The sequence below is a fragment of the Watersipora subatra genome, chromosome 10 (genome assembly GCF_963576615.1).
Source record: "Watersipora subatra chromosome 10, tzWatSuba1.1, whole genome shotgun sequence".
In the NCBI taxonomy this organism is placed as follows: Eukaryota; Metazoa; Bryozoa; class Gymnolaemata; order Cheilostomatida; family Watersiporidae; genus Watersipora; species Watersipora subatra.
The window spans coordinates 15409316-15433379 of record NC_088717.1 but is presented as its reverse complement, the minus strand read 5'-3'; the positions used below and the strand labels follow the sequence as shown (position 1 = coordinate 15433379).

The following is a 24064-nucleotide window of genomic DNA, read 5'->3' as shown; positions in this document are numbered from 1 at the left end:
GAGCGCATCATTCGTTCAAAAATATTTGGCATTGACCTTGCCTCTTTGATTCTTATCCCAGTCTTGCTACCCCATTCAGTTCTTGTTAACCTCTTACAGATTTCAGTATTATACAATGTACTATAAAAGTATGTCACTTGTAGAAAGACATGTATTTACACGCATAACAATTGTGGAAGTTTAGGAAGCAGTTTGGGTTTTTTGAAGTGAAAATTATTCAAAAAATCTAGCTTCTATTTTGGGGGAATGTAACCCAACCAAGTAAGAGAGATTACTGTATATATGCTATTATTTTAATACCAACCACTATTGAATACTTGACGGAGAGTCAGAACAGGTTGTCCATTATGGTATTTGCTTTCATTTATTAGAACCCTCATGATAAGAATATGCATCTTTATTCTTCTAATCCAGAGTTTATCCAGTCAGACTATTCAAATGGCTGACACAGACTATGTACATGTATTTGTTATAAAAATTCATGATATGATGTTTATTTAAACAAATGCTGAATTCAAACCCCTTGAAATTTTATATACAGTAGACACTCCTACAACGAAAATAATCTGTTCCGCGAACATTTATGTTATAAGGATTTTGTGTTATAAGAACAGGAAAATACATGCAAATGGACTAATTCGTTTTAAGATCTTCCAAAATTATCCCTTTAGCCTTTCGAAAAGAAAAAAACTCGACTAAAGTTTTTAATTTATGACTGTATAGTTACTGTGGTATTATTTGTTTCTATTGACAAATCTTCTCTTTTTCCTATCACATTCATTCGGTTTAAGATCCATGACTACAGTAATTTTAGGATAAGTTAAGGTGAGTGCACACCTTCAATGTCTATTTAATTCAATCGATTTTCACTTTTTTGTAGACAGCAAGGTCCATGCTGTAAAAACAAAGTAATAAAAAGATTGTATATGTCTAAAATAGAGCAAAACAAAAATATATATTTATTATAAGAGCGATGTCTGTCTGTTCGTCTATCCATTGCCAGAATTAGAGGGTAGGATAAATGATAGCTTTCAATGATACTCCAACTTGTGACAATAAGCTTGATAGACTGACAGTAACACCTGCACCAATCGACTGCCTTAACATATTTCTGAATAATTATGAAGCTACTTATTCTATTTGCTCTATCGGCATACACGATGATCTCTCATGGCGCACTTGACCGCCAAGTTACTAGTATATACTGTATAATAAAAATAACCTTGTGTTGTATTCCCTCGCAAGCGCAGCAAGAGATAATACGATATTTTGAAGGCTAACTATGATACTCTTGTTATTCAAATCGAATTCGAGAACTTACATCGCTTTGACGCTTTACGCTCCATGGATATTCTTACACAATACAAAGCAAAAAGTTACGGCGGCTCTGCCGGCCAGCCATCTTACATCTATTAGAGCAGGTGCCAAGTATACATGTATGTATTTGTGCATTTAGCATCTTTACAGAGCCGAAACACTAAAAACTAACAGTGCTATTCACATTTCTCTTTGTTCATCACCATAAGGAACGAAAAAAGAACTCTAGTATGCTTAATCGCAGCTCTGTAAGTAAGCCAGCCTATTAGATAAAATACTTGTAACACATCAAGCGGTGGCAGTCTATATGCTTTGCTAAAATCATTATGAACGAGACAACTTTAACAAGGAGTCATTTTCACATGAAACAATATATAATCGTTTGCCATGCTTGCACACGAGCACTAGCGCAGGGCGATAGGCAAACACAATTATCGCTGTTACAGTTATTTGCTATTTTTCTTCTCATTTTATATATAGTTCTCGTTTATAAAAAGAATTTATAAACGACTCTCTGGGGTGGCTGGCCAGCTCTGCCGGCCAGCCGCCCCAAAGAGTACGGACGGGCCTGCACAATACAGAGCAAAAACTACATAAACTCTTTACATTATGTTATAGGTATATGTAGGTAGAGGTATATGTATGTTATAGGTATATGTAGGTAGAGGTATATGTATGTTATAGGTATATGTAGGTAGAGGTATATGTATGTTATAGGTATATGTAGGTAGAGGTATATGTATGTTATAGGTATATGTAGGTAGAGGTATATGTATGTTATAGGTATATGTAGGTAGAGGTACATGTATGTTATAGGTATATGTAGGTAGAGGTATATGTATGTTATAGGTATATGTAGGTAGAGGTATATGTATGTTATAGGTATATGTAGGTAGAGGTATATGTATGTTTTAGGTATATGTAGGTAGAGGTATATGGCATATCTATATATATATTTCTCAAAGTATGTCTGTTTTCGGTATGTCCAGCTGTAGCTATTAAAATTTTGGATTTAAAATTCCTCGTTATGCTTATTGAACTCACGATGATCGCAGCTTGACAATTCCACGCTGTTACCGCGAGATCATGGAAGCTCATACAATTGCTCACTCTTTATACATAACATATACATCGTTTTCCGTTTTCACACCAAAATGACGTATTAATAACAACTCTATGAACTCTTAGCTTTATGAAACGCGATGCTTTTTTGTCAATATCAACAATAGATTCTCTCAAAATTTAAATTTGGCGATTAAATTTTATTAACTCTATGAAACGCCATGCTTTTTTTCATTTTTGTGAACTTCTCTTTTCGGGTTTTCGTAAGGTTCAATTGCTAAATCGCGGTGAAGGTTAATATTTCTCACATAGACAATTGTATTATCTCGAGTAGGAAGACCACTAGATTCTCTCCCCGTTTGGTCGGACAAAAACACTACAATATCTCATTTTTACATATCGTCGTACCAGTATCGTCATATTCAGAGTTTTGATGGATAACTTTTGGTGGAACGGTAACTTTTTTATACACACACTTCTATGCAAGAATTTTTATTATTAATTCAACATATTCAGAATTTTTATTTTGTTTTCTCAGTTCGTAATAATTGTATAATTACTGAATCATCTCTTATTGTAATCGTAGGAAAACAGATTTAATTTAGCTATTACTTGCTAATTATTTCACTTTTACATCTAACCCCTTTTATAATCGCTTTATTTTTTGATGTATTTGACCTGCACGAAACATTTTTCACATGATATGAAGTTTAAACATTACAGTTTGTTTGATAAAGTTGGAAAATCTTTACAATTGTTTTTATTTTTTCTCGCAATTTATTTCAAATACACAAAACACTTTTCTCATGATATGCAGTTTGAAAGTTAGAATGAAAAATGGTGTTATATGTTAAATACAAATCAATTTTCTGTGCAGACTTTTATTACCAGTATCATCGTATTCAAAGTTTTGATGGATAGCTTCTGGTGGAACAGTAACCTTTTTTATACACACTTCTGTGCGGGAATTGTTATTATTAATTCAACATATTCAGGAGTTTTATATTGTCTTTTCAGTTCGTATTAATTGTATCATTACCGTATCATATTTTGTTGTAATCGTAGCAAAACAGACTTAAGTTAGCTATTACTTGCTAATTATTTCACATTTACATCTTAACCCTTTATAGTTGTTTTATCTTTTTTAATTTATTTGACCTGCACAAAACATTTTCCTCATGGTATGAAGTTTGAAAGTTACAGTTGTTTGACAAAGTTTGAAAACCTTTACAGTTGTTTTTATTTTTTCTCTTAAATTATTTCAACTACACAAAACACTTTTCTCATATGTAGTTTGAAAGCTAGAATAGCAAATGTTGTTATATGTTAAGTACAAATAGATTTTCTGTCAAAAGACTTTTTGATTATCCGGGCAACGCCGGATTGTACAGCTAGTATATATATATATATATCTTATTGGAGTGTCTACTGTACCGCCATTATTAAAGGTTTTAAACAAAGAAGGCATATCAGTAAATAGTATATACACACTTTAGTCGTTGACAAGTTAGGAGCTTCAGGGGATTTTCAATCAGCCATAAATCATAGCTTTGAATAATAAAGAACAGAGAGAGTTGTGCAACCATACAAGTGTCCATTTTATTAAAGTGAAATGAAATGCAGGTGTAGATTACTCTCAATGATTTGTACTACCTATGATTTTGAGTGCGATTGCTTACTGATTTAGTTTAACTTGCAATCATTTGACACCAAAGTTGATACCAACTTAAAAAACTTTAACTTGCCATTGCTTTCTATATATATATATATATATATATATATATATATATATATATATAAGGATTATGTATATATATATATGTATATATATCAGGATTGCTTTCTATATATATTAGGATACAAGAAAAAATAGGTGGCTACAATGAGGATATGTGTTGTGTAAGCAGACGCACAAATGTAAGAAATGGTGCAAGAGAGACAGTTGTTGCATTTCCATGCTTTCGTTAATCTGTTCCGGTTGTTTAGTGCCACCGATTCACAATATCAGCAACTCTTCTTGTGGCTATGTTCAAGTATAGTAGTAATCAGCCTTTAAATATTTTGTTTTAGCAAGCTGATAAGGGAACCATTGTGATGATTACACCCTGAAAGTCTCCAATACAAACTGACTACAACTTGTAACAATTGACATCTCTGAAGACTAACTGACCATAGAAACCATTTATTATTTATTGACGGGTCATATGAAACATTATTCATTGACCATAAGAACTGCTATTCATCGACAGGCCATAGGAACCGTTAATCATCGACAGACCACAGCAACCATTATTCATCGACAGACCACAGGAACCATTATTCATTGACGGACCAAAGGAATTGTTATTCATCGACGAATCAAATGAAGCGTTATTCATCGACGAATCACATGAAGCGTTATTCATCGACAGACCAAAGGAATTGTTATTCATCGACAGGCCACAGGAACTGTTAATCACCGACAGACCACAGGAACTGTTATTCATCGACAGACCACAGGAACTGTTGTTCATCGACAGACCATAAAAACTGTTATTCATCGACAGACCACAGCAACCATTATTCATCAAGAGACCACTGGAACCATTATTCATCGACAGACCAAATGAATTGTTATTCATCGACAGGCCACAGGAACTGTTAATCACCAACAGACCACAGGAACTGTTATTCATCGACAGACCACAGGAACCGTTATTCATTGACGGACCAAAGGAACTGTTATTCATCGACGGATCATATGAACCGTTATTTATCGACAGACCATAAGAACCATTATTCGTCAACGGTTGAAAAGAGCCAATATTTGTCAACGGGCCAAAAAACCATTATTCATCGACAGACCACAGGAACCATTATTCGAACAGGGCTAGAAAAGTTTCTTCTGAAGGGTTAAATCTTCACCATTTTGGGCATGTTCACACATGAAATAAAGCCACAACAGATCAACATTTGAAGAATAGAAAGGCAGAGATTATCTACGGTATATATAGATCTCGAGATACCTTTAACTGCTGTCTCATCACCCTTGAAGGATTAGAGAGAAGTTCAAGAGATGGTTCCTTTTCTTTAGCAGGCTTTTTCTCATCTCCACTTTTAGTTTCCTTTTTTTCTTCTTTCTTTTCTTCCTAAAAGATGGTTAAAGATACAGGAAATTTAAACCAGACCAACTAACCCCAGTCTATATAACTATTTCTAACCCCAGTCTATATAACTATTTCTAACCCCAGTCCATTTAACTATTGCTAACCCCAGACTGTTTAACTATTGTAAAAACGCACCCGCAGTTCTATTACACCATTACCCAAAAAGATTTTCATTCAAATTAAATTCAATCGACCAACAGAGCCGCTTAGTGTCAGTGGCATCAGTTACAATGTGACACTCTAGGTGTAAGTAACGCTGAACATTTACAAGGGTAATTAAAACTTTATTAACCTTAATATACAACTTGAGCCAAGTTCAAACACTTCACCATCATACCTGTTATATGTTCTGATTGCCATTATGATGAATAGATGACAGACACCATATATACGCGACTAAAAGTCATATGTATGACGTAACTATTCTGTTTGAAGATGAGATTGCGTCAAAAAAGTCAATCAAATGAAATTAGGAGCAAAAAAAGGCTAAAACATCGGCTTCAATTTGATGTCATTTTTTGTCTTTGTAGACTAACCCTGTCCAGAGATATAAGCGTTTGAATGAGGTCATCTTTTAAAACGGTCAGATTCAAGTGGGTGCTTCATTCGTGACGTGTATAGTGAGTGATACATTTGAAAAGAGTCCATGAGCGATAAATATAAGATTTCTTCTTTAGCCAATCATCAGCACGAAATTTTTACATAGGTCATAACAAATGTTATCGCTCGTAAAACACGTCGTCTGTGATCTCAAAGTTAGGGGTTTACTCAGTTACTAGATTGCATTGACATCGCGAATTAATTGACATCATTAATTTATTGAATTACTCCATCGACACGTTTTATTGACGAACAACAGAATAGTAACAATGCCTCCAGCTCCTGCGAAGGTGACTCAGAGTTTTCTGAGCATCGGGTGGTTAAAGTTTGGGGCAGACAGCTTATGGTTAGAGCTGACATGCGTCAACAGCATTATGCCGCAGAGGAAAATAAAAGAATAGAGGTAAATTTATCTTTAACTCTGAGTCTCCTATATATATATAAATATACTGTTGTGGTTACATTCAGATTATATTTTCCTGTTTGAGAATATAATATAACTTCCTGTGCGCGCGCGTGTGTGATACGGATGCACAGTGAGTTCATGCTACAAAATAAACGAAGTTGATTGTTATATTGACGGCTTCTTAATTATTAATAAAGATTGATGAACCTGTGTTAAAGGTAATAATTTTAGTACTCATGAATACATTTACTAATTAATAAATTATTACCTTTTGCTATCACCAATCATCGTTTCATAACTTTATCGTTTCACCAACCTATATTTGCTTCAAATTTTCTTTGGCAGTTTTAGCTAGTAAATTAAATTCATGATTAGAATTGATGTTCACTTTTCACTTGTAGAAAGTGAGGAAAATCGATTCATCAATGCTCATCTTTAACTCCCAGAAACGAAGCTTCGAATTGTTGGCTTGGTGTATTTATGCTTTTGTTAAACACTTATTTATTTTAAAAATTACACTCACAACCTATCTGACTACCAATTTGAAAGCTTTCAGTAGATACGCGTTAGAACGACGTATCTATGAATGACATATATTTATTACACTTGTTTTATTGATTACAGGATGTTTATGTGGCGACACCAGTGGAGCAGTTGCGGCAGTGTGGAAACTGCCATACACGGTTAAGAGAGACATGAATGTGTGCTGCACAAGCCATGATATGTTTTGTTTTTGTTAACCAATAGCATTTTCGCAAGCGCTTTAGGTGTGCGTACATTAACTGGTGTAGTAAGTATGTGCACAATTATTATATAGTATGGCAGGTAGGCAATGTGGTGTAGTGGTTAGCACGCCTGTCTGCAAAACTAGGATTTCCGAGTTCAAATGCAGTATGAAGGGGCTTTTAGTACTTTAAACTTGATCGCTATAACTGGACATACGAACGATAGACATTCACACATATATATACATATATATATATATATATATATATATAGCCACTCATATATATACATATACAGTCAAACATGGATAACTCGTCCACGGATAGCTCGAACACATGGTTAATTCGAACATTTCCTTTGGTCCGTTCCCACGTAATGATAAATTGCTATAGATAACTCGAACTCAACACTGTTAATTCGAACTGTTTTTTTGCCCAACGGCTACCGAAACGGTTGTTATCGCTTTAGAAAATCACTTTATTCAAAGCCATAGAGGTGAACTTCATTTTTTCGTAATTCATAAGCGTTGTTATTACCACCATCGGCAAAATATTTTTGTCAACGACTTTTCTAAAGGTTTGGTGAAATTTGATTTATACTGCTATACGATGAGTAGCACGGGCTAGCTGGGTCACGCGCGCAAGGATTTTCGCCACGCACATACAAAACAAAAATCGCATGTTGTTTTTGTTTTGTATGTGCGTGGCGAAAATCCTTGATTGCGTGACCCGGCTAGCCCGTGATGAATAGTTTTCCGACATTGATTCCGTGTTGAATCAACGTCGGAATGTTGAATTTTTAAAACGTCTTAAAAATTGTTGTAATTAAACTTTAACGTTGTCTGAGCTACAAAAAACTATTCATCGTTTGACCTAAACACAGAATACGTGTGTACATTCAATAAGTATCTATTAAAAAAACGTGAGTGATATAGAATGTACGTAAAACCTCGTAAAACTTCTAATTGAACTGCCTCGGAGTGTTGCTCTTAACGAATCCCAGGTAAAGTAAGATAATCTTTGCATAAACTTCAAGAAAAAAACGGCAAAATTGATCGTGGGTAAAACCCCAAAAGAAAAAAAATGTCTTTTCTTTTGAGCATTTCAACAACGATCAAGTTTTGCCAATGCCAATCTGAAAAACATCCTGGCAATAACATCACCTCAAACAACAAACCAATCTCAAGTGATAGAAAAATCTCTATACTTTTTCATAAAAACGTTTTAAACTTTACATTAGAAGCATTTAATTTGAAACAAGCCATTTGTGCTTGATTTATATTATAGTTTGTATATGTACATGTATCTACTAATAAATAAGTAAATATATGGACTTGTGACAGTGCTCTGATAACTCGAACGCTCTGATAATTCGAACACTTTTGCTCGGTCCCTTGAAGTTCGAGTTATCCATGTTTGACTGTATATGAGTGTGTGGGTCACACAATATGTCACTTCTACAGTTCTCAGCACGATGCCTTATTCTCTGAAGATACATGTCTGGGAAAGTCAGCAAGAAGTTGATTAAATTATTACCGTGTCCATTTTCTCCATTCGGTTGCTATCCACAGTGGTGTCTGTCGAGCTGGGAACTCTCTCTCCTTTCTTTTTCTTCTGCCGAGCTGTGATACTCAATACCGCTGTCTCCACCTTCTCTCGTGACTTGTCCTTTTTCTCCTCAAGTTTAGGAGGATAGCCAAAAATAGAAGGACGAGCATTGCTCACCACTTCAAACTCAGGCATCTAAAGTTAATCAAAGCACTTCAGTACAATATACAAAACTTGAAAAGATTTTACTTTTAGACTCAAAGAAAATTCTAATATTTTATGACAACTGAAGTTTTTTGAAGCATCAAAGATTCGTAGACCAAGTTGAGGCTAAAAGTGCAAATAATATAATAAAACTAAAATATAAAAATAAGACATAAACTAGTCCCAGTTAAAGTAAGTCACCCTGTATATATCTAACATCACCTCTACACCAATCGACTCTGACATCATGAAATTTATATTGCTGCTAAACCATTTCTAATGCGGAGTAAGTAACAATAAAAACTTATTTTTATGGATGCTTTTTACTTATTGTGCCTATCTAAATTTTAAACAATACATTTACTTCATTGTTGTGTGTATTTACCTACTTTATTGTCATGTGTATTTACCTACTTTATTGTTATGTGTATTTACCTACTTTATTGTTATGTGTATTTACCTACTTTATTGTTATGTGTATTTACCTACTTCATTGTTATGTGTATTTACCTACTTCATTGTTATGTGTATTTACCTACTTTATTGTCATGTGTATTTACCTACTTCATTGTTATGTGTATTTACCTACTTCATTGATATGTGTATTTACCTACTTCATTGTTATGTTTATTTACCTACTTTATTGTCATGTGTATTTACCTACTTTATTGTTATGTGTATTTACCTACTTTATTGTTATGTGTATTTGCCTACTTCATTGTTATGTGTATTTACCTACTTCATTGTTGTGTGTATTTACCTACTTCATTGTTATGTGTATTTACCTACTTTATTGTTATGTGTATTTACCTACTTCATTGTTATGTGTATTTACCTACTTTATTGTCATGTGTATTTACCTACTTCATTGTTATGTGTATTTACCTACTTCATTGATATGTGTATTTACCTACTTCATTGTTATGTGTATTTACCTACTTTATTGTCATGTGTATTTACCTACTTTATTGTTATGTGTATTTACCTACTTTATTGTTATGTGTATTTACCTACTTCATTGTTATGTGTATTTACCTACTTCATTGTTGTGTGTATTTACCTACTTCATTGTTATGTGTATTTACCTACTTTATTGTTATGTGTATTTACCTACTTCATTGTTATGTGTATTTACCTACAAAATTTACTTAAAAGTTATCATAGGTTTTAGACTGTAAAACAAAATAAATGAATTACAGCATCTTCTCATGGGACTATTTGATTCAACATACAATGGCTTACAAGAGGGCCATAACTCATGTTAAATTCATATGTAGGAGCTATTACAACCTCAAACGCAGCAATGTTCGTTCAGAATGACTTATTATTCATTGCCTGAGCTTTGTTTTAGCATCATCAAACTTCAAGTATTAAGAATAACATTTATTTGAAAAGTTGTACATACAATGAATTGTACGTAAATGTTTTGCTACAACTGTGGAACCAGAACGTGTAATCTACTTTCAGGAATGTCTTCTAAAGACCAAGAGATCTTTAGCTAAAAAGCAATTTTCCTTATCACATGTTTTATCCAATAACAGTGTATAATGATGGCTGATTGGCAAGACCCACACATCATCTATTACAGATGTGAAGCTACAAACTTACATCCAGTGATACAATTAATATGTTTTCATTTGAGAAATATTCAGTTGGAAATTTTGTTTTGCTCACCTTAAGGTCGGAATTGAGGCCAATGATAGCGGTAGGTGAAAATGCGAGAGAGAGAAAGTGACTGAGAGGGAACCAGTACCAAAACTGTTGGAATACGAGTAGACCGACTACAGCCTCCATGTTCATGTGGCCAGTGCGTGACTGCAGAGCGACAGTCATATTTCTGCCACCTAAAATAATAATCCATTTCGTTCAGAAAAAAGGATGTAAGACTTAAACGGTGAGAGGTAATAAAATAGACTTACAATCGATGTGTTTAATAATGTGCAGCTGTACAACTCATCAACAAATGATGTGGGTGTCGCAGATTGTTGGCTCATGAGATGATTGTCACAGTTGTAACCTTGACAACCACATTTGGAATACTAAATTTCAGAGAAGTACAGACTCGGCAAGCGCTATCTCAAAACCCCAAAACAGTTAATAGCATGGTGGCAAAAGAACAATGGGCCAATGGTGAATACTTTCTTTCTATATTTGTATATATATATCTTACAAACACTGCATGCTAAACTGGTAATTGTGTTTGTTATCTCAAATGAGAACACGTTATTAAAATTGAATAGACTTGAAGGGTGACAACTCCAAACTTATTTAATTATGAACTCAAGATACCATTATCATTTTTAAATTTTATGTATTTATGTTTTGACTTATCATTTTTGTTAAATTTACGCTTAACAGAAAATTTTTCAAGGGTTGACCAATGATGATGGATTTTACATGCAATGCTTTTGGTTTACACTCTATCTTATACCAAATGTGTCCTGCTGTTTGAGGATTTGCTGCAAGCTGTATTGTCCGAGTTCATTGACAGAAATAAAGCTAACCACTTTTAAATTTTTTTTCAATTCACTATGAAGTGTCTTTTACATGTACATTCTACATGACCCACCTAGATAAGAGCGTGGTGTTCATAGCTGTTCCAGCGCAAAAGCCAGAAGTTGACTCTCACACTTGCCGAACCATCAATATCAGCGCTAATTATAAAAATTTAAGAGTTTGTTCTGTACAAATGAACCACTAATAGCGACACGATTAAATATAGCTTCGATAGGTACGGAGAGGTGGATTGCAACTATTAAATTCACAAAACATCAGTATTTGTTCGAGGTCCAAAGATTCATTTCCTCTGGATATTATTTAAAGGAACCTCATCAACAGAAGGATTCACCTTACCCTCTACAGCCTACAAATATACTATCAGAATATACTATGGTAGCATTCACCTGCATCTATAATTCCCTGTGCTAAAATGGCTCCAAACTTGGCCATCACGTCTTCATGCTTGTCACTGATCACTTTTGCAAATGTCTCTCGAAGGGACTTCACCTGATTCAACAGATAGACACAGATTTTTGAAGCTTCTAATGAACCTTGCAGTGGTTCTAGTAGAGCGATATTTATTCAAAATAAGATGAGAAAGTTTGATGAAGAAACAGACAAGACATGAAGTTTACAGACACTAATAAGGGTTGAAGAGAGAAAAGCAATGATTAATGGAGTGAGTTTTCGCCGACAAGTATCAACGAGTGCCGCTGAGAATGGTCAGCGCTATTGGCAGCATTGATCAACTCGTGCAAGAAGAATGGGATAGCGACTAATTCAAGCTTTTTCACGCGCTGCAATCCATCATATTCTCGCTATGAGTTCAACTTGACAAGCTCTATTCTTGAAAATTCTGTTTAGGTGCCATACATGCATCTCGTTTCAAGTGCTATCAACATATGATTAATACTGCATTGAGTGAAAGTAGATATAAGAATTGAAAAACAGGTTTGCGCAAGAAGCAAATGTTATGGACAGGTTTAATGACATGCTGCAACAGATAGTCGAGTTTATACCTTGCTGATTCTCCTTCTGCCCATCTCAAAACAAAAGATAACATTGAAATTATCTTCTAGTCAAAGATGCTATGAGAAACTACTTGAGATACTTTGAGAGTGGATTATAGAGTGATATACCTTAAAATACAAGCGTGTTGGATTATGGGTCATTTTAAAAAGGCTGGGTAATATTATGTAACGGTTTGAAAATTCGACAAAATTCGATCATACTAGAGCTACAATTGTTTACCTCAAGAAGTATTGTCTTAGACGATCAATTGCTGATAAAAGCCGATGTATCGGCTTTTGCGGTAATATAAGTACAGACCGTAAGCTGATGTATCGGCTTATCAATAAGGTTTCACTTTTCTTTTTATTATGAAGCCCACACATTAGCTAGAATAATCAAATTTTGTCTCCAACGAAACAACCTTGTTGCCAATCACGTGTAACCAATAGAAACTTTTTTAGCTCAACAATTCCATTTCTAATTATTTTTCAAAACGGCAAAACCAGATCGGTATCGTCATGGCAATAAGAAACACACCGCGTTCATTCAACGCAAAGAAAGTGTCAGAAAAAACACAGATTTTTGTTTGCAAAGAAATATCGTAGTCGCTGAAGCAAAAGTAAGCTATTAAAACATTTTTTTGTGTTTATGGTTAAAAAGGTTTTGAAATTTTGTTTGACAAAGCTAATATCTTCAGACGAGCTAACTGTTAGCTGTAATATTACAGTTATTAATAATGTTCTACTGATTAAAGGCTAATGGATTTATTGGTGAGATACACAAAGTTTAAAAATAAACAACTTCGTCCTACCCTAGTTTATGGGAATCCTAAATTTTTCTCTCCATTCTTTTCTTTATCTGATGATTCAAATGCTGCTGATTAGACAATTTTCCTGCTGCCTAAACAATTGCTTATCCAAGCATACACGGTGTTAATTTTTTGAACTCCTAGATTTGGAAAAAACCAAGTTTCAAATTGAACATCAATAAAATTTGTTAACTTTGGAAATATTGTAATAATCCCATTTCAAGTTTTCAGCTGATCTATTGACTTCCTTGCAATAGAGATAATAATCAGTGTTAGCCATTGACCTTGCAATGCTACTCAATTATTCCGCGATGAAATTACTGAAGTTTGAATTGAAGGTGTCTGTCTACGTGTCAGTATCACACCTCCAACCCTTAAGCCAACCAAACAAGTAGGTTTATGGCTATCTGTAAATGATCAGCTCTGGACCTCATGCTAATAAAAAAAATTACTTTTTGTAAGCGTCTGGGAACACTTTCTGAGCAGATCTGAACAAAGTTAAAATGTCTTATAACTTTGGTTTCCAAAAGTCAAAAATTGAATCTTCTAACAGACAAGGTATCGATCAATGTAACTTGGAGTTATATTTGAAATGACAACTACAGTCAAACTCTTCGAGATAGAATGGATTAAAGGAACTTCAGTTGATTTGGATGAGTAAATGAGTTAAAAGTGGGTTAAAGCAACTTTTAACAATGATAACTCTTTCATATTCTAATGGCACATCTCTATGTAACTTAACTTTTTATGATTCATGTGAATCCAATGAACTGTTACCTTTTCCTAGGTTTTAGTGGCTGATTATCAGGTTAAGCAAACATTTGTAAAATAGAACAAATGGAACAGTTGAGTAACAAATCAAAGCCAGTTTTCATAGTAGTTTTAGAATGATACCTTTGTAGACGTGTGTTCTGTTTGCTGAATAAGGACAAGAGCTGAGGCTATAAGAGCTGCCTGCCTCACGTAGTTCACTGAATCGTTTATGAGCGGCTCCAGTAGCAGCATTGCTTCCTGAATAAAAGAGAGTTGATGAGGGAAACTTTAGCATAGCTACGGCTCCTCTAAATATGGCGCCATACTATATTTGGGCTACCAACTTGTTATAATTGGTTAAAAACCTAGCAAAAAAAATTTGAGGAAATCTTTCATTAATACATGAAATTTCATCAACAACATGGGATGATCTTACATAACAAAATGGCAAGAGTTGTTTCATCATCACAACAAATAGATCACAACGTCAATCGCTATGCTGATTTGCTAGCTAAGAGCATTTGCTTCATATGTTAATTCGAGCCACAAACTCAACCTATCTGTTACAGTGTTATGAAGTTGAACTTGTATCTCAATGAAAAACAACTATAACTATTCTCTGCAGCAAGCGGATAGATTAAGTAGGATCCTGTTTATTACAACATTGTGTATGAAATGTATTAAATATTTGTATCATTCAAAAAGTTGCTTAGGGTGCTTCAATAATACAATTCTTAGCTTCTCAAATTTGATAGTAGGCGCAGTTAATGAATTGATAAAAAATGGTGTACTTTTTCGTTTATCAAATACTTTGAAACTGTTAGAAAGAATAAGTATTTTACACCTTCGAACCAATTCATCAAGCTCTTAGTAAGCTTTGCCTGCATCTTCTTACAATTCTGATGAAAGTGTGCAATGGAAGATCACTTACATACACTTTTGTCAGCAATCTATCTTACAAACTCGTCTTCAAATTTAAAAAACTAGAGGTGATCTTATTGAAATGGGCCAGGTAACTTTTAGAATGATGCGAATATTCTCATTTTCCATGCTTTAAATAAAAAGTCAGTGCTTGGTTTATCGTTTCGCAAAATCAGAACAACTTTTCAGCAACTGTTGATTTACTTTTTGCGTAACCTGTTTTCATATTAGCGCTAAACAGTCAAAATCCTTTACCGCACTATACTAATTACTTGGCTTATAAACAAAATAGTTTATAGGAAACCACAGATAGTTTTGTTCTGAAATTAAACCTTTACTAAAGTGCCTCAAACAGCGCTACGATTTCTACTTCACATGGTGTGTAATTAAAACCAGTTCTGTGTTCTGTGTTCTGTGTTCTGTTGTAGCTATGGCCACAAACAAGCCTCTATGTTTGCGTCTGTTCCAGAAATGTTTTCGGATTATTAAAGTTAACTTTTTCAACTGACTCATTCGTCTACTTCCAGTGATGAAAATACAGATGTTTCACTGTAGAGAACTAAGGACATAAACTAAAAAAACAACAGTGCAGATTTTTGAGCCTCATATGCATATTCCTGCGCTTCCCTATTCGTTTTCATTGCCAAACCCTTCACGACTAACGGGGCAATCTTACACCCCTTGTTTTGAATTAAACAAAAATGGGTCAAAACATAATGAAAAACAGATATATTTGGAATATATGAAAACAATATCTTATAGGAAGGACATTCTGAGTCTAAAATTTTCCCACAGAGGCAACATAGAAAAAAACAACTCACTCTTTGGTCATTAAATTTTTCCTGTCTGTTTGCTATTATCTTATTTAAATAAAATGTGCAGATTATTCTCTAGGTTGATGGCATTACAATGTTTACTTTTGATGCATAGAAAATATGAACATCCAGATCCACATAGGCAAGTCATTGTGATAACACACATTTTCTCCATCTTCATGATTGATTCTTCTATACCCGATTCTAGCATATTCGTGAACAACAGCTCGCCTAACAGGCATAGGTTGATTATTCAGAGAAATTAGTGCCAACATTAGATGTACTTCATAAAATTTACCCTGCAGCTGAGATGGTAAAAAGTGTATGACTTAATATTTTGATTATTCTGGCTAAACTTTTAGACAAAACGATTTGTTATTTGTGTTTTGAGTGCTTCTGCCTGAGTGAGAGAATACCTTCAGGTTTAAGCAAATTGTCCCAGCATGCGCTTTTGAATAGGGGAACCAACCTTGAGTCCAGTACCGGCACAAGCGATCCCCAGAGCCATAGCAGCTCCATAGCGCACGTGGCTGTTGTAACTCTCTGAGAGAAGTGAGACAACACTGGGACATTGCTCTGGAGTCCTACAACACCAAAGAAACTAAGATTACAAATGTGAACATCACCTAAATTCAACACAAAAGCTTAAAAGCCAAAGTGTAGGCAGCATAGCTGTTTGAATGTTTCAAAACTCAATAACAAACAATGATGTCATATGCTGCAACGTATGTCCATATCATCATGGCGGACCTTTGCAAAAAGGTAAATAAGCTTCTTGCCAATATCTAATTTGCTAGCTGGCTACAGCTACATGCATTACTGACAGGAGACTACAGCTGGACAGAGTTCCAATAAATACATGCTATCAGAGAGTACTCCACACTAAGGTCTGACAGCAAATCTTTGAAGGAGCATATAATTGGCATGGCAATAGATGGAGAGGCCATGCAAACTATCATTTGGCTTCTAATAATTTACTATCTGATTGAATACTGACTTAATCTAACTACTACATTGTTAAGAATATGAGACAAAATAAGCTAATAATATTGGCATCTTACCATCACACAGCCAGATTAATATATGATACAATAATTTTGCTAGGCCTAAGGGTTGTCTCCTCGTGATACTTAAACAATCGATGAGAGTCAGCAACATTATGTCTACTCTTGGTAACAAAGAAGTGTATACAAATAATTCACAGCTGTCAGCTAAAGTGTACAAAAAATGAATCATGAAAAGTAACAAATTGTTGAGCAGTAATGATTACAGATCATTTTATATTCACCGCTAATCCCGTCAATAAAGAACGTAACATCATGATCAAGTTCTTTCTCGTTTTTTCAACAATCATATTTCAAAATAATTTGCTTTAGTAATGTAACTTAAATGAAGGTTGAGTGAATATAGTTCAAACAGAAACGAAGCTTAGTTTATCTCCACAATAGAAGCTGTTTAGATCTTATGCCAATAAATCGTGAACTCAATCGGTTATGACAATACAATACTTTTATAACCCAAATGTGTGACTTCTCAACAATTACCCGTGATGCTGCAGGTTGTTAGCACTCTTAGTTTTTAGCATTTTTAACGTTGTTAGTAGTTAGGCCTAGCTGTTAAAATGAACTGTTTACTTGAAAAATGCTTTTAACTCAACTTCAAGTTAATTTAATTTGGCCTACATAAAAACTCGTATGCAAATGTATGGCAATCTACATGTATTACTGAATAACAGTGTCCAAACGAATATGCTACTACATAGAAATCAAATCTGATTTATGAACGTGCCCAAGGCACTATTCCACCACTTCAACATAATGGTCATAGGGAGGTAATATATGTCTATTGGACATAACTACACATCTACATGTATATAGACCTGCCACCAGGCATCTATACATGTGCATAATGATTTTTGATATTCAAGATGTTTAAAAGGCTCTATAAACCCGGCATGATAACCTATAATCTATGGTACATACATATATATTTATATATATTATTTATATATATATTTTTTACCTGGCGGAAACTAGACTTTTCAATAGTCAGAAATGACAGATAGTCATAGTATAGCTTCATAGGGAGTACTTTAGGTACGCAGATACACATAGGGATTCTCTAGGTGTAGGGAACCTTGATGAGGGAAGCATGACCTATACGTAGGAGGGTACGTGATTTGTAAAAGTGAGGCATTCAAATCAGAGTTTTTGCTGATTCGTTGGTACCGATGCGCAAATGTTCTATCAGTATTTTGATAGTACATACTAACCAAACAGGTAGGCAGCGTCTGCATTACAGACAACTCCTACCTAAGGCTTGTATAGCATGCCATGGGAGCTGACATTTGCATTCTTATAATTCATGCACCGACCCACAGAGCCACACCTTCATCAGATGCGCCCTCGGCGGCCATGATTTGGCAGCAATATTTCAACAGCAAAAAAGTCTGTAAGCAAAGGGTGGAAGATGCTTCAAACGGATAAAACAAAGATTTTATTCCACACGTTGTAGACGACATAGTTGGCTGTTCACATTGTTCTACCATAGCTATAAACTCATTTTCTTAAAAGAATCTTATTAAAGCAATCAGCCAATCAGCACAGGTTTTGGTTTAGAAAATGTTTACAATGATTGGCATAATTTGTAACAGAATTAACATCAAGTGGATGGTAGCGTGTCCGGTGGGAAAAATATAGTGGAGGTCGAGGGAAGGGCAGATTAATAGTCTAACAAATCGGCAGCATAGTAGCTAAATGGATGGCTCCACGCAAACACTTGATTTAATTGACCAACTAACAGAGGACTGCCTCAAGTTGTCTAGGAACTACATGTATGCCCGAGTCTCACTCTGCCATCACACACTCACGATCTTTGACACGTACTTAGCAATAGATTTCAGGACTATTACAGTTTAGGAGAGCAGCTGAGTTAACTAGGCTGTTATGAAAACACAAAAAGTGTATAACATTGCTGCCTCACATAGTTATTCAATATCCTAACCTACATATTCACATGTCTAAATATTTGGAGGTTTAAAGCTTTATTGATACGGAAGGATTTTTGGTGAACAATGCGGAATACGTAAAGAAAGCAAAATATATCACTAACGAACCTTCATCAGGCTATTTTGACAGATATTTTAGTTGATTTATTTTTTAGTTTAGTCACAATATCATAGGATACAGTTAGCACCTATCAACAAGACAAATTCAGTGTCAGCATTTATACTATATGTAGTAGTAACGAGAATCTCAGCATGATATTGTCCAAAAATGATCTGTGAACAGCACGGAAAAAACCTTAATACAAAAAAATATTTAAGGGTAAAATTTCATTTTGTTGCGAGTATGATAAAAGTTATACTAGGTGTGAGCTGTACATGGATAAGGCATCGAATAGTCTCACAACCAAAGATCTCTATTTTACTTGAAAGGTTGTATGATGTGATGATGCATTGGATTGGAACCTAGTGTATAAACATTGCGACTCATGCTACAGCGAAGAATTGACGTAATTAGAATTTTATAGAATATATCGGTTGTACTCTGGAAGCGCAAATAAGTACACAGTATAGTGACTACCACGGTCAACCAAATCATTTCATTTCATCAACTGTCATCAAACCATTTCTCCAACCAAATCTTTTAAACCATAACTGCCACGTACAACTTTTATCGTATTTTCTAGGTAAACCAGACACGCTGATTCCGATTTTGTACTCAAAATAAAGATTGATATACTAACTTTCACAGTCATGAAGGCTTTTTTACAGCGTTTTAATCTCGGTCTCAAAAACAAAACAATCGGCACAAGCTCCGTCCATAAAAATTTGAAGTAGCCGAGCTTTTTAGGAATGGAAGTTAAGGATGTTTAGTGCGATTTAGAATGATAGGGATGGGTGTCTTAAAACCCATTATTATCTAAATTGAACCTTCAAAATAATCTCAGTCTTTTCTGAAAAGTACATAAGCTATTTAACATTTAATCATTGATATTGCTAAAAGTATTGGTAAATCATCGACAATGATGTATCACTGCGAAGTTAGATATTCTATCTAAGATCAAAAAATAAAGAAACATTTCGAACATTTTATATTTACCAATGCTAACGTAACCATAGCCTATGCTGAGATAATTGGTTAAAAATTCTAAGGAAAGAGTACAGCAACATATCCTAGCAAAGATTGTGTGAAATAAAAATAACGCAGCAGAAACATTCTTCAGAAACATTTCTTCAATTTTTCCATTTTTATAGTAAAAATTATTTTCCTTTCGGCTTGGTCAAAAGTCAAACTTTCAGTCAATCTCAGATGGGAAAATGAACTCAAATATTTTAGTCCATGCAAAAATTTCCGATTTATGGTTGAAATCCGAAATGGTCAGGACCAAAAACATTCAAAAGATGAGATATGACTGCAACTTCGACTGCAAACGAAAAATTTATTCATGAAAATTACGGAATGTCCAGTGCCAAATAACGCAATAACGTGAAATATACAAAATATAAATTATATAACCAAATACATGTGCATAGTAGTCTAGCTAAGGTTATTGTGCAGTACCATTGCAATGGCAGACTCAAATATTGGAAGGACGACCATCATACATTGTTAAAGTATAGCATTTTTTCTTTGAGCAAAATATACCAATGCAGATAGCTAATTACTATCACAAATTGATAGTGATCCATGACAGAGAATAAATATGGTGACAATAATGGTAATTTTACAAATGGAAAAATTGGCTAGGATATAATGACTTTTGTGTAATATGGACTGACTCTTATTGGTCAATCTGCTTGCCAGTGCGACACTTTTTTTAGAACGTCTGTAATGTGTAGCCAGAACCAATATACACACACACACACGAAGCATCAGTCGTGCGTTTCGTCAGTGTGTATAGCCAGGTGTTCAGTAAACAACAATGTCCGCACGAACATGAATTTTTGACATACACATGTATATATCATTGGAAGTTACGCCAAGGTGGCTGAAGCAATGCATGATTTCATTTATTCTCCATGAACAAGATATGGACATGGCATCACAATCTCATCAGCCAATCAAACTTGAGGTTTCACAGGCAAATGCTGAGAGGGTTGCCAGAAAGAGAACACTTTCTACAAACTTGTACCTATTTGCAAATTATTATCGAGTTGGGAATGCATCAAGACGGATACTATTAACTTATGAACTAGCAAACAAAAACTAGAACATTTAGTTATAGTAGAATTAGTAGAACAGCATTTGCCACTTGTTTAACATTAATCTATCTGAGCAAATAGCCCATTATCATGTAAGATAGGCAAATATAGAACCCATTACATTGAGCATTAAACATAGATAATAGTGAGTCAATTACAGAAATGACCATTTCACCGGTACTAGCTATTGAGAATGTATCAAACAAGTAGGACAAAAAGAACGCTTGTAACTGGCATGAGAGAATTAGGGTAAATAATTGGTAGCCTGTTGCCAATATCACCTGCTGCCATTATCACCTGCCATGAGCAGCTAATGAATAAAACAAATAGCAATTATAAATGTGCATGCAAAAAACAAGATGGCATAAACACTGCAGATATACAAGTAACTCCCCATGCCTTTAACTGTGACAATCTATCTTTTTGCTGATTTTCAATGAAAATAGTACAAATATCTGGCTCATTTTGTAGAACTTGTACAAGCAATGGGTTTATATGGTAAAACAATGAAAGTATCCCCTGTATACAATAAATTCACTTTAAGAATAAAGTAAATAAAGAAAAAAAGCATGAATGTTAGTATATATATATATGGTAGAGCTAGTTTAAGTATTGGGTACATACAGTAAAAATAGTGGAAACGTAAGTATATACAGTAGAGTTAATGTAAGTACAGGGTTTATGCAACAGAATCTGTAACTATTTACAACTGGCTATTTACCAAAACTTTCAGGTGCCGCCTGAACAAAATCCAGTTGCTATAACAAAAAATTTAGCGTAATAAAAAATTGATTCTTTCATTAAATGTTAACTTTCCTCCCTAAATATATGTGCTTACACATCGTCAACTGTAACTTGAACATCTACATTTCTCCTACAGCACTCTCCTTCACTCATCTACGAGTATCCATACACCAACCTACTTATTTCTCCTACGGCACTCTCCTACGGCGCTCTCCTACGGCGCTCTCCTACGGCGCTCTCCTACGGCGCTCTCCTACGGCGCTCTCCTACGGCGCTCTCCTACGGCGCTCTCCTACGGCGCTCTCCTACGGCGCTCTCCTACGGCGCTCTCCTACGGCGCTCTCCTACGGCGCTCTCCTACGGCGCTCTCCTACGGCGCTCTCCTACGGCGCTCTCCTACGGCGCTCTCCTACGGCGCTCTCCTACGGCGCTCTCCTACGGCGCTCTCCTACGGCGCTCTCCTACGGCGCTCTCCTACGGCGCTCTCCTACGGCGCTCCCCTACGGCGCTCCCCTACGGCGCTCCCCTACGGCGCTCCCCTACGGCGCTCCCCTACGGCACTCCCCTACGGCACTCCCCTACGGCACTCCCCTACGGCACTCCCCTACGGCACTCCCCTACGGCACTCCCCTACGGCACTCCCCTACGGCACTCCCCTACGGCACTCCCCTACGGCACTCCCCTACGGCACTCCCCTACGGCACTCCCCTACGGCACTCCCCTACGGCACTCCCCTACGGCACTCCCCTACGGCACTCCCCTACGGCACTCCCCTACGGCACTCCCCTACGGCACTCCCCTACGGCACTCCCCTACGGCACTCCCCTACGGCACTCCCCTACGGCACTCCCCTACGGCACTCCCCTACGGCACTCCCCTACGGCACTCCCCTACGGCACTCCCCTACGGCACTCTCCTACGGCACTCTCCTACGGCACTCTCCTACGGCACTCTCCTACGGCACTCTCCTACGGCACTCTCCTACGGCACTCTCCTACGGCACTCTCCTACGGCACTCTCCTACGGCACTCTCCTACGGCACTCTCCTACGGCACTCTCCTACGGCACTCTCCTACGGCACTCTCCTACGGCACTCTCCTACGGCACTCTCCTACGGCACTCTCCTACGGCACTCTCCTACGGCACTCTCCTACGGCACTCTCCTACGGCACTCTCCTACGGCACTCTCCTACGGCACTCTCCTACGGCACTCTCCTACGGCACTCTCCTACGGCACTCTCCTACGGCACTCTCCTACGGCACTCTCCTACGGCACTCTCCTACGGCACTCTCCTACGGCACTCTCCTACGGCACTCTCCTACGGCACTCTCCTACGGCACTCTCCTACGGCACTCTCCTACGGCACTCTCCTACGGCACTCTCCTACGGCACTCTCCTACGGCACTCTCCTACGGCACTCTCCTACGGCACTCTCCTACGGCACTCTCCTACGGCACTCTCCTACGGCACTCTCCTACGGCACTCTCCTACGGCACTCTCCTACGGCACTCTCCTACGGCACTCTCCTACGGCACTCTCCTACGGCACTCTCCTACGGCACTCTCCTACGGCACTCTCCTACGGCACTCTCCTACGGCACTCTCCTACGGCACTCTCCTACGGCACTCTCCTACGGCACTCTCCTACGGCACTCTCCTACGGCACTCTCCTACGGCACTCTCCTACGGCACTCTCCTACGGCACTCTCCTACGGCACTCTCCTACGGCACTCTCCTACGGCACTCTCCTACGGCACTCTCCTACGGCACTCTCCTACGGCACTCTCCTACGGCACTCTCCTACGGCACTCTCCTACGGCACTCTCCTACGGCACTCTCCTACGGCACTCTCCTACGGCACTCTCCTACGGCACTCTCCTACGGCACTCTCCTACGGCACTCTCCTACGGCACTCTCCTACGGCACTCTCCTACGGCACTCTCCTACGGCACTCTCCTACGGCACTCTCCTACGGCACTCTCCTACGGCACTCTCCTACGGCACTCTCCTACGGCACTCTCCTACGGCACTCTCCTACGGCACTCTCCTACGGCACTCTCCTACGGCACTCTCCTACGGCACTCTCCTACGGCACTCTCCTACGGCACTCTCCTACGGCACTCTCCTACGGCACTCTCCTACGGCACTCTCCTACGGCACTCTCCTACGGCACTCTCCTACGGCACTCTCCTACGGCACTCTCCTACGGCACTCTCCTACGGCACTCTCCTACGGCACTCTCCTACGGCACTCTCCTACGGCACTCTCCTACGGCACTCTCCTACGGCACTCTCCTACG

At 37.1% G+C, this 24064-nt stretch overlaps 1 protein-coding gene across 1 annotated transcript in view; it reads right to left on the bottom strand.

Moving 5' to 3' along the window:
* The window catches only part of LOC137406567 (26S proteasome non-ATPase regulatory subunit 1-like), an 80662-nt gene that overhangs the window by 8493 nt on the left and 48105 nt on the right, over window positions 1-24064 (bottom strand). The window contains exons 17-22 of the mRNA XM_068093160.1: window positions 16285-16399; window positions 14221-14337; window positions 11912-12014; window positions 10683-10852; window positions 8793-8999; window positions 5385-5507 (exon numbers count right to left, since the gene is read on the bottom strand). Coding sequence (XP_067949261.1) covers window positions 5385-5507; window positions 8793-8999; window positions 10683-10852; window positions 11912-12014; window positions 14221-14337; window positions 16285-16399 — 835 coding nt within the window. The remainder of the gene's footprint in view (window positions 1-5384; window positions 5508-8792; window positions 9000-10682; window positions 10853-11911; window positions 12015-14220; window positions 14338-16284; window positions 16400-24064) is intronic.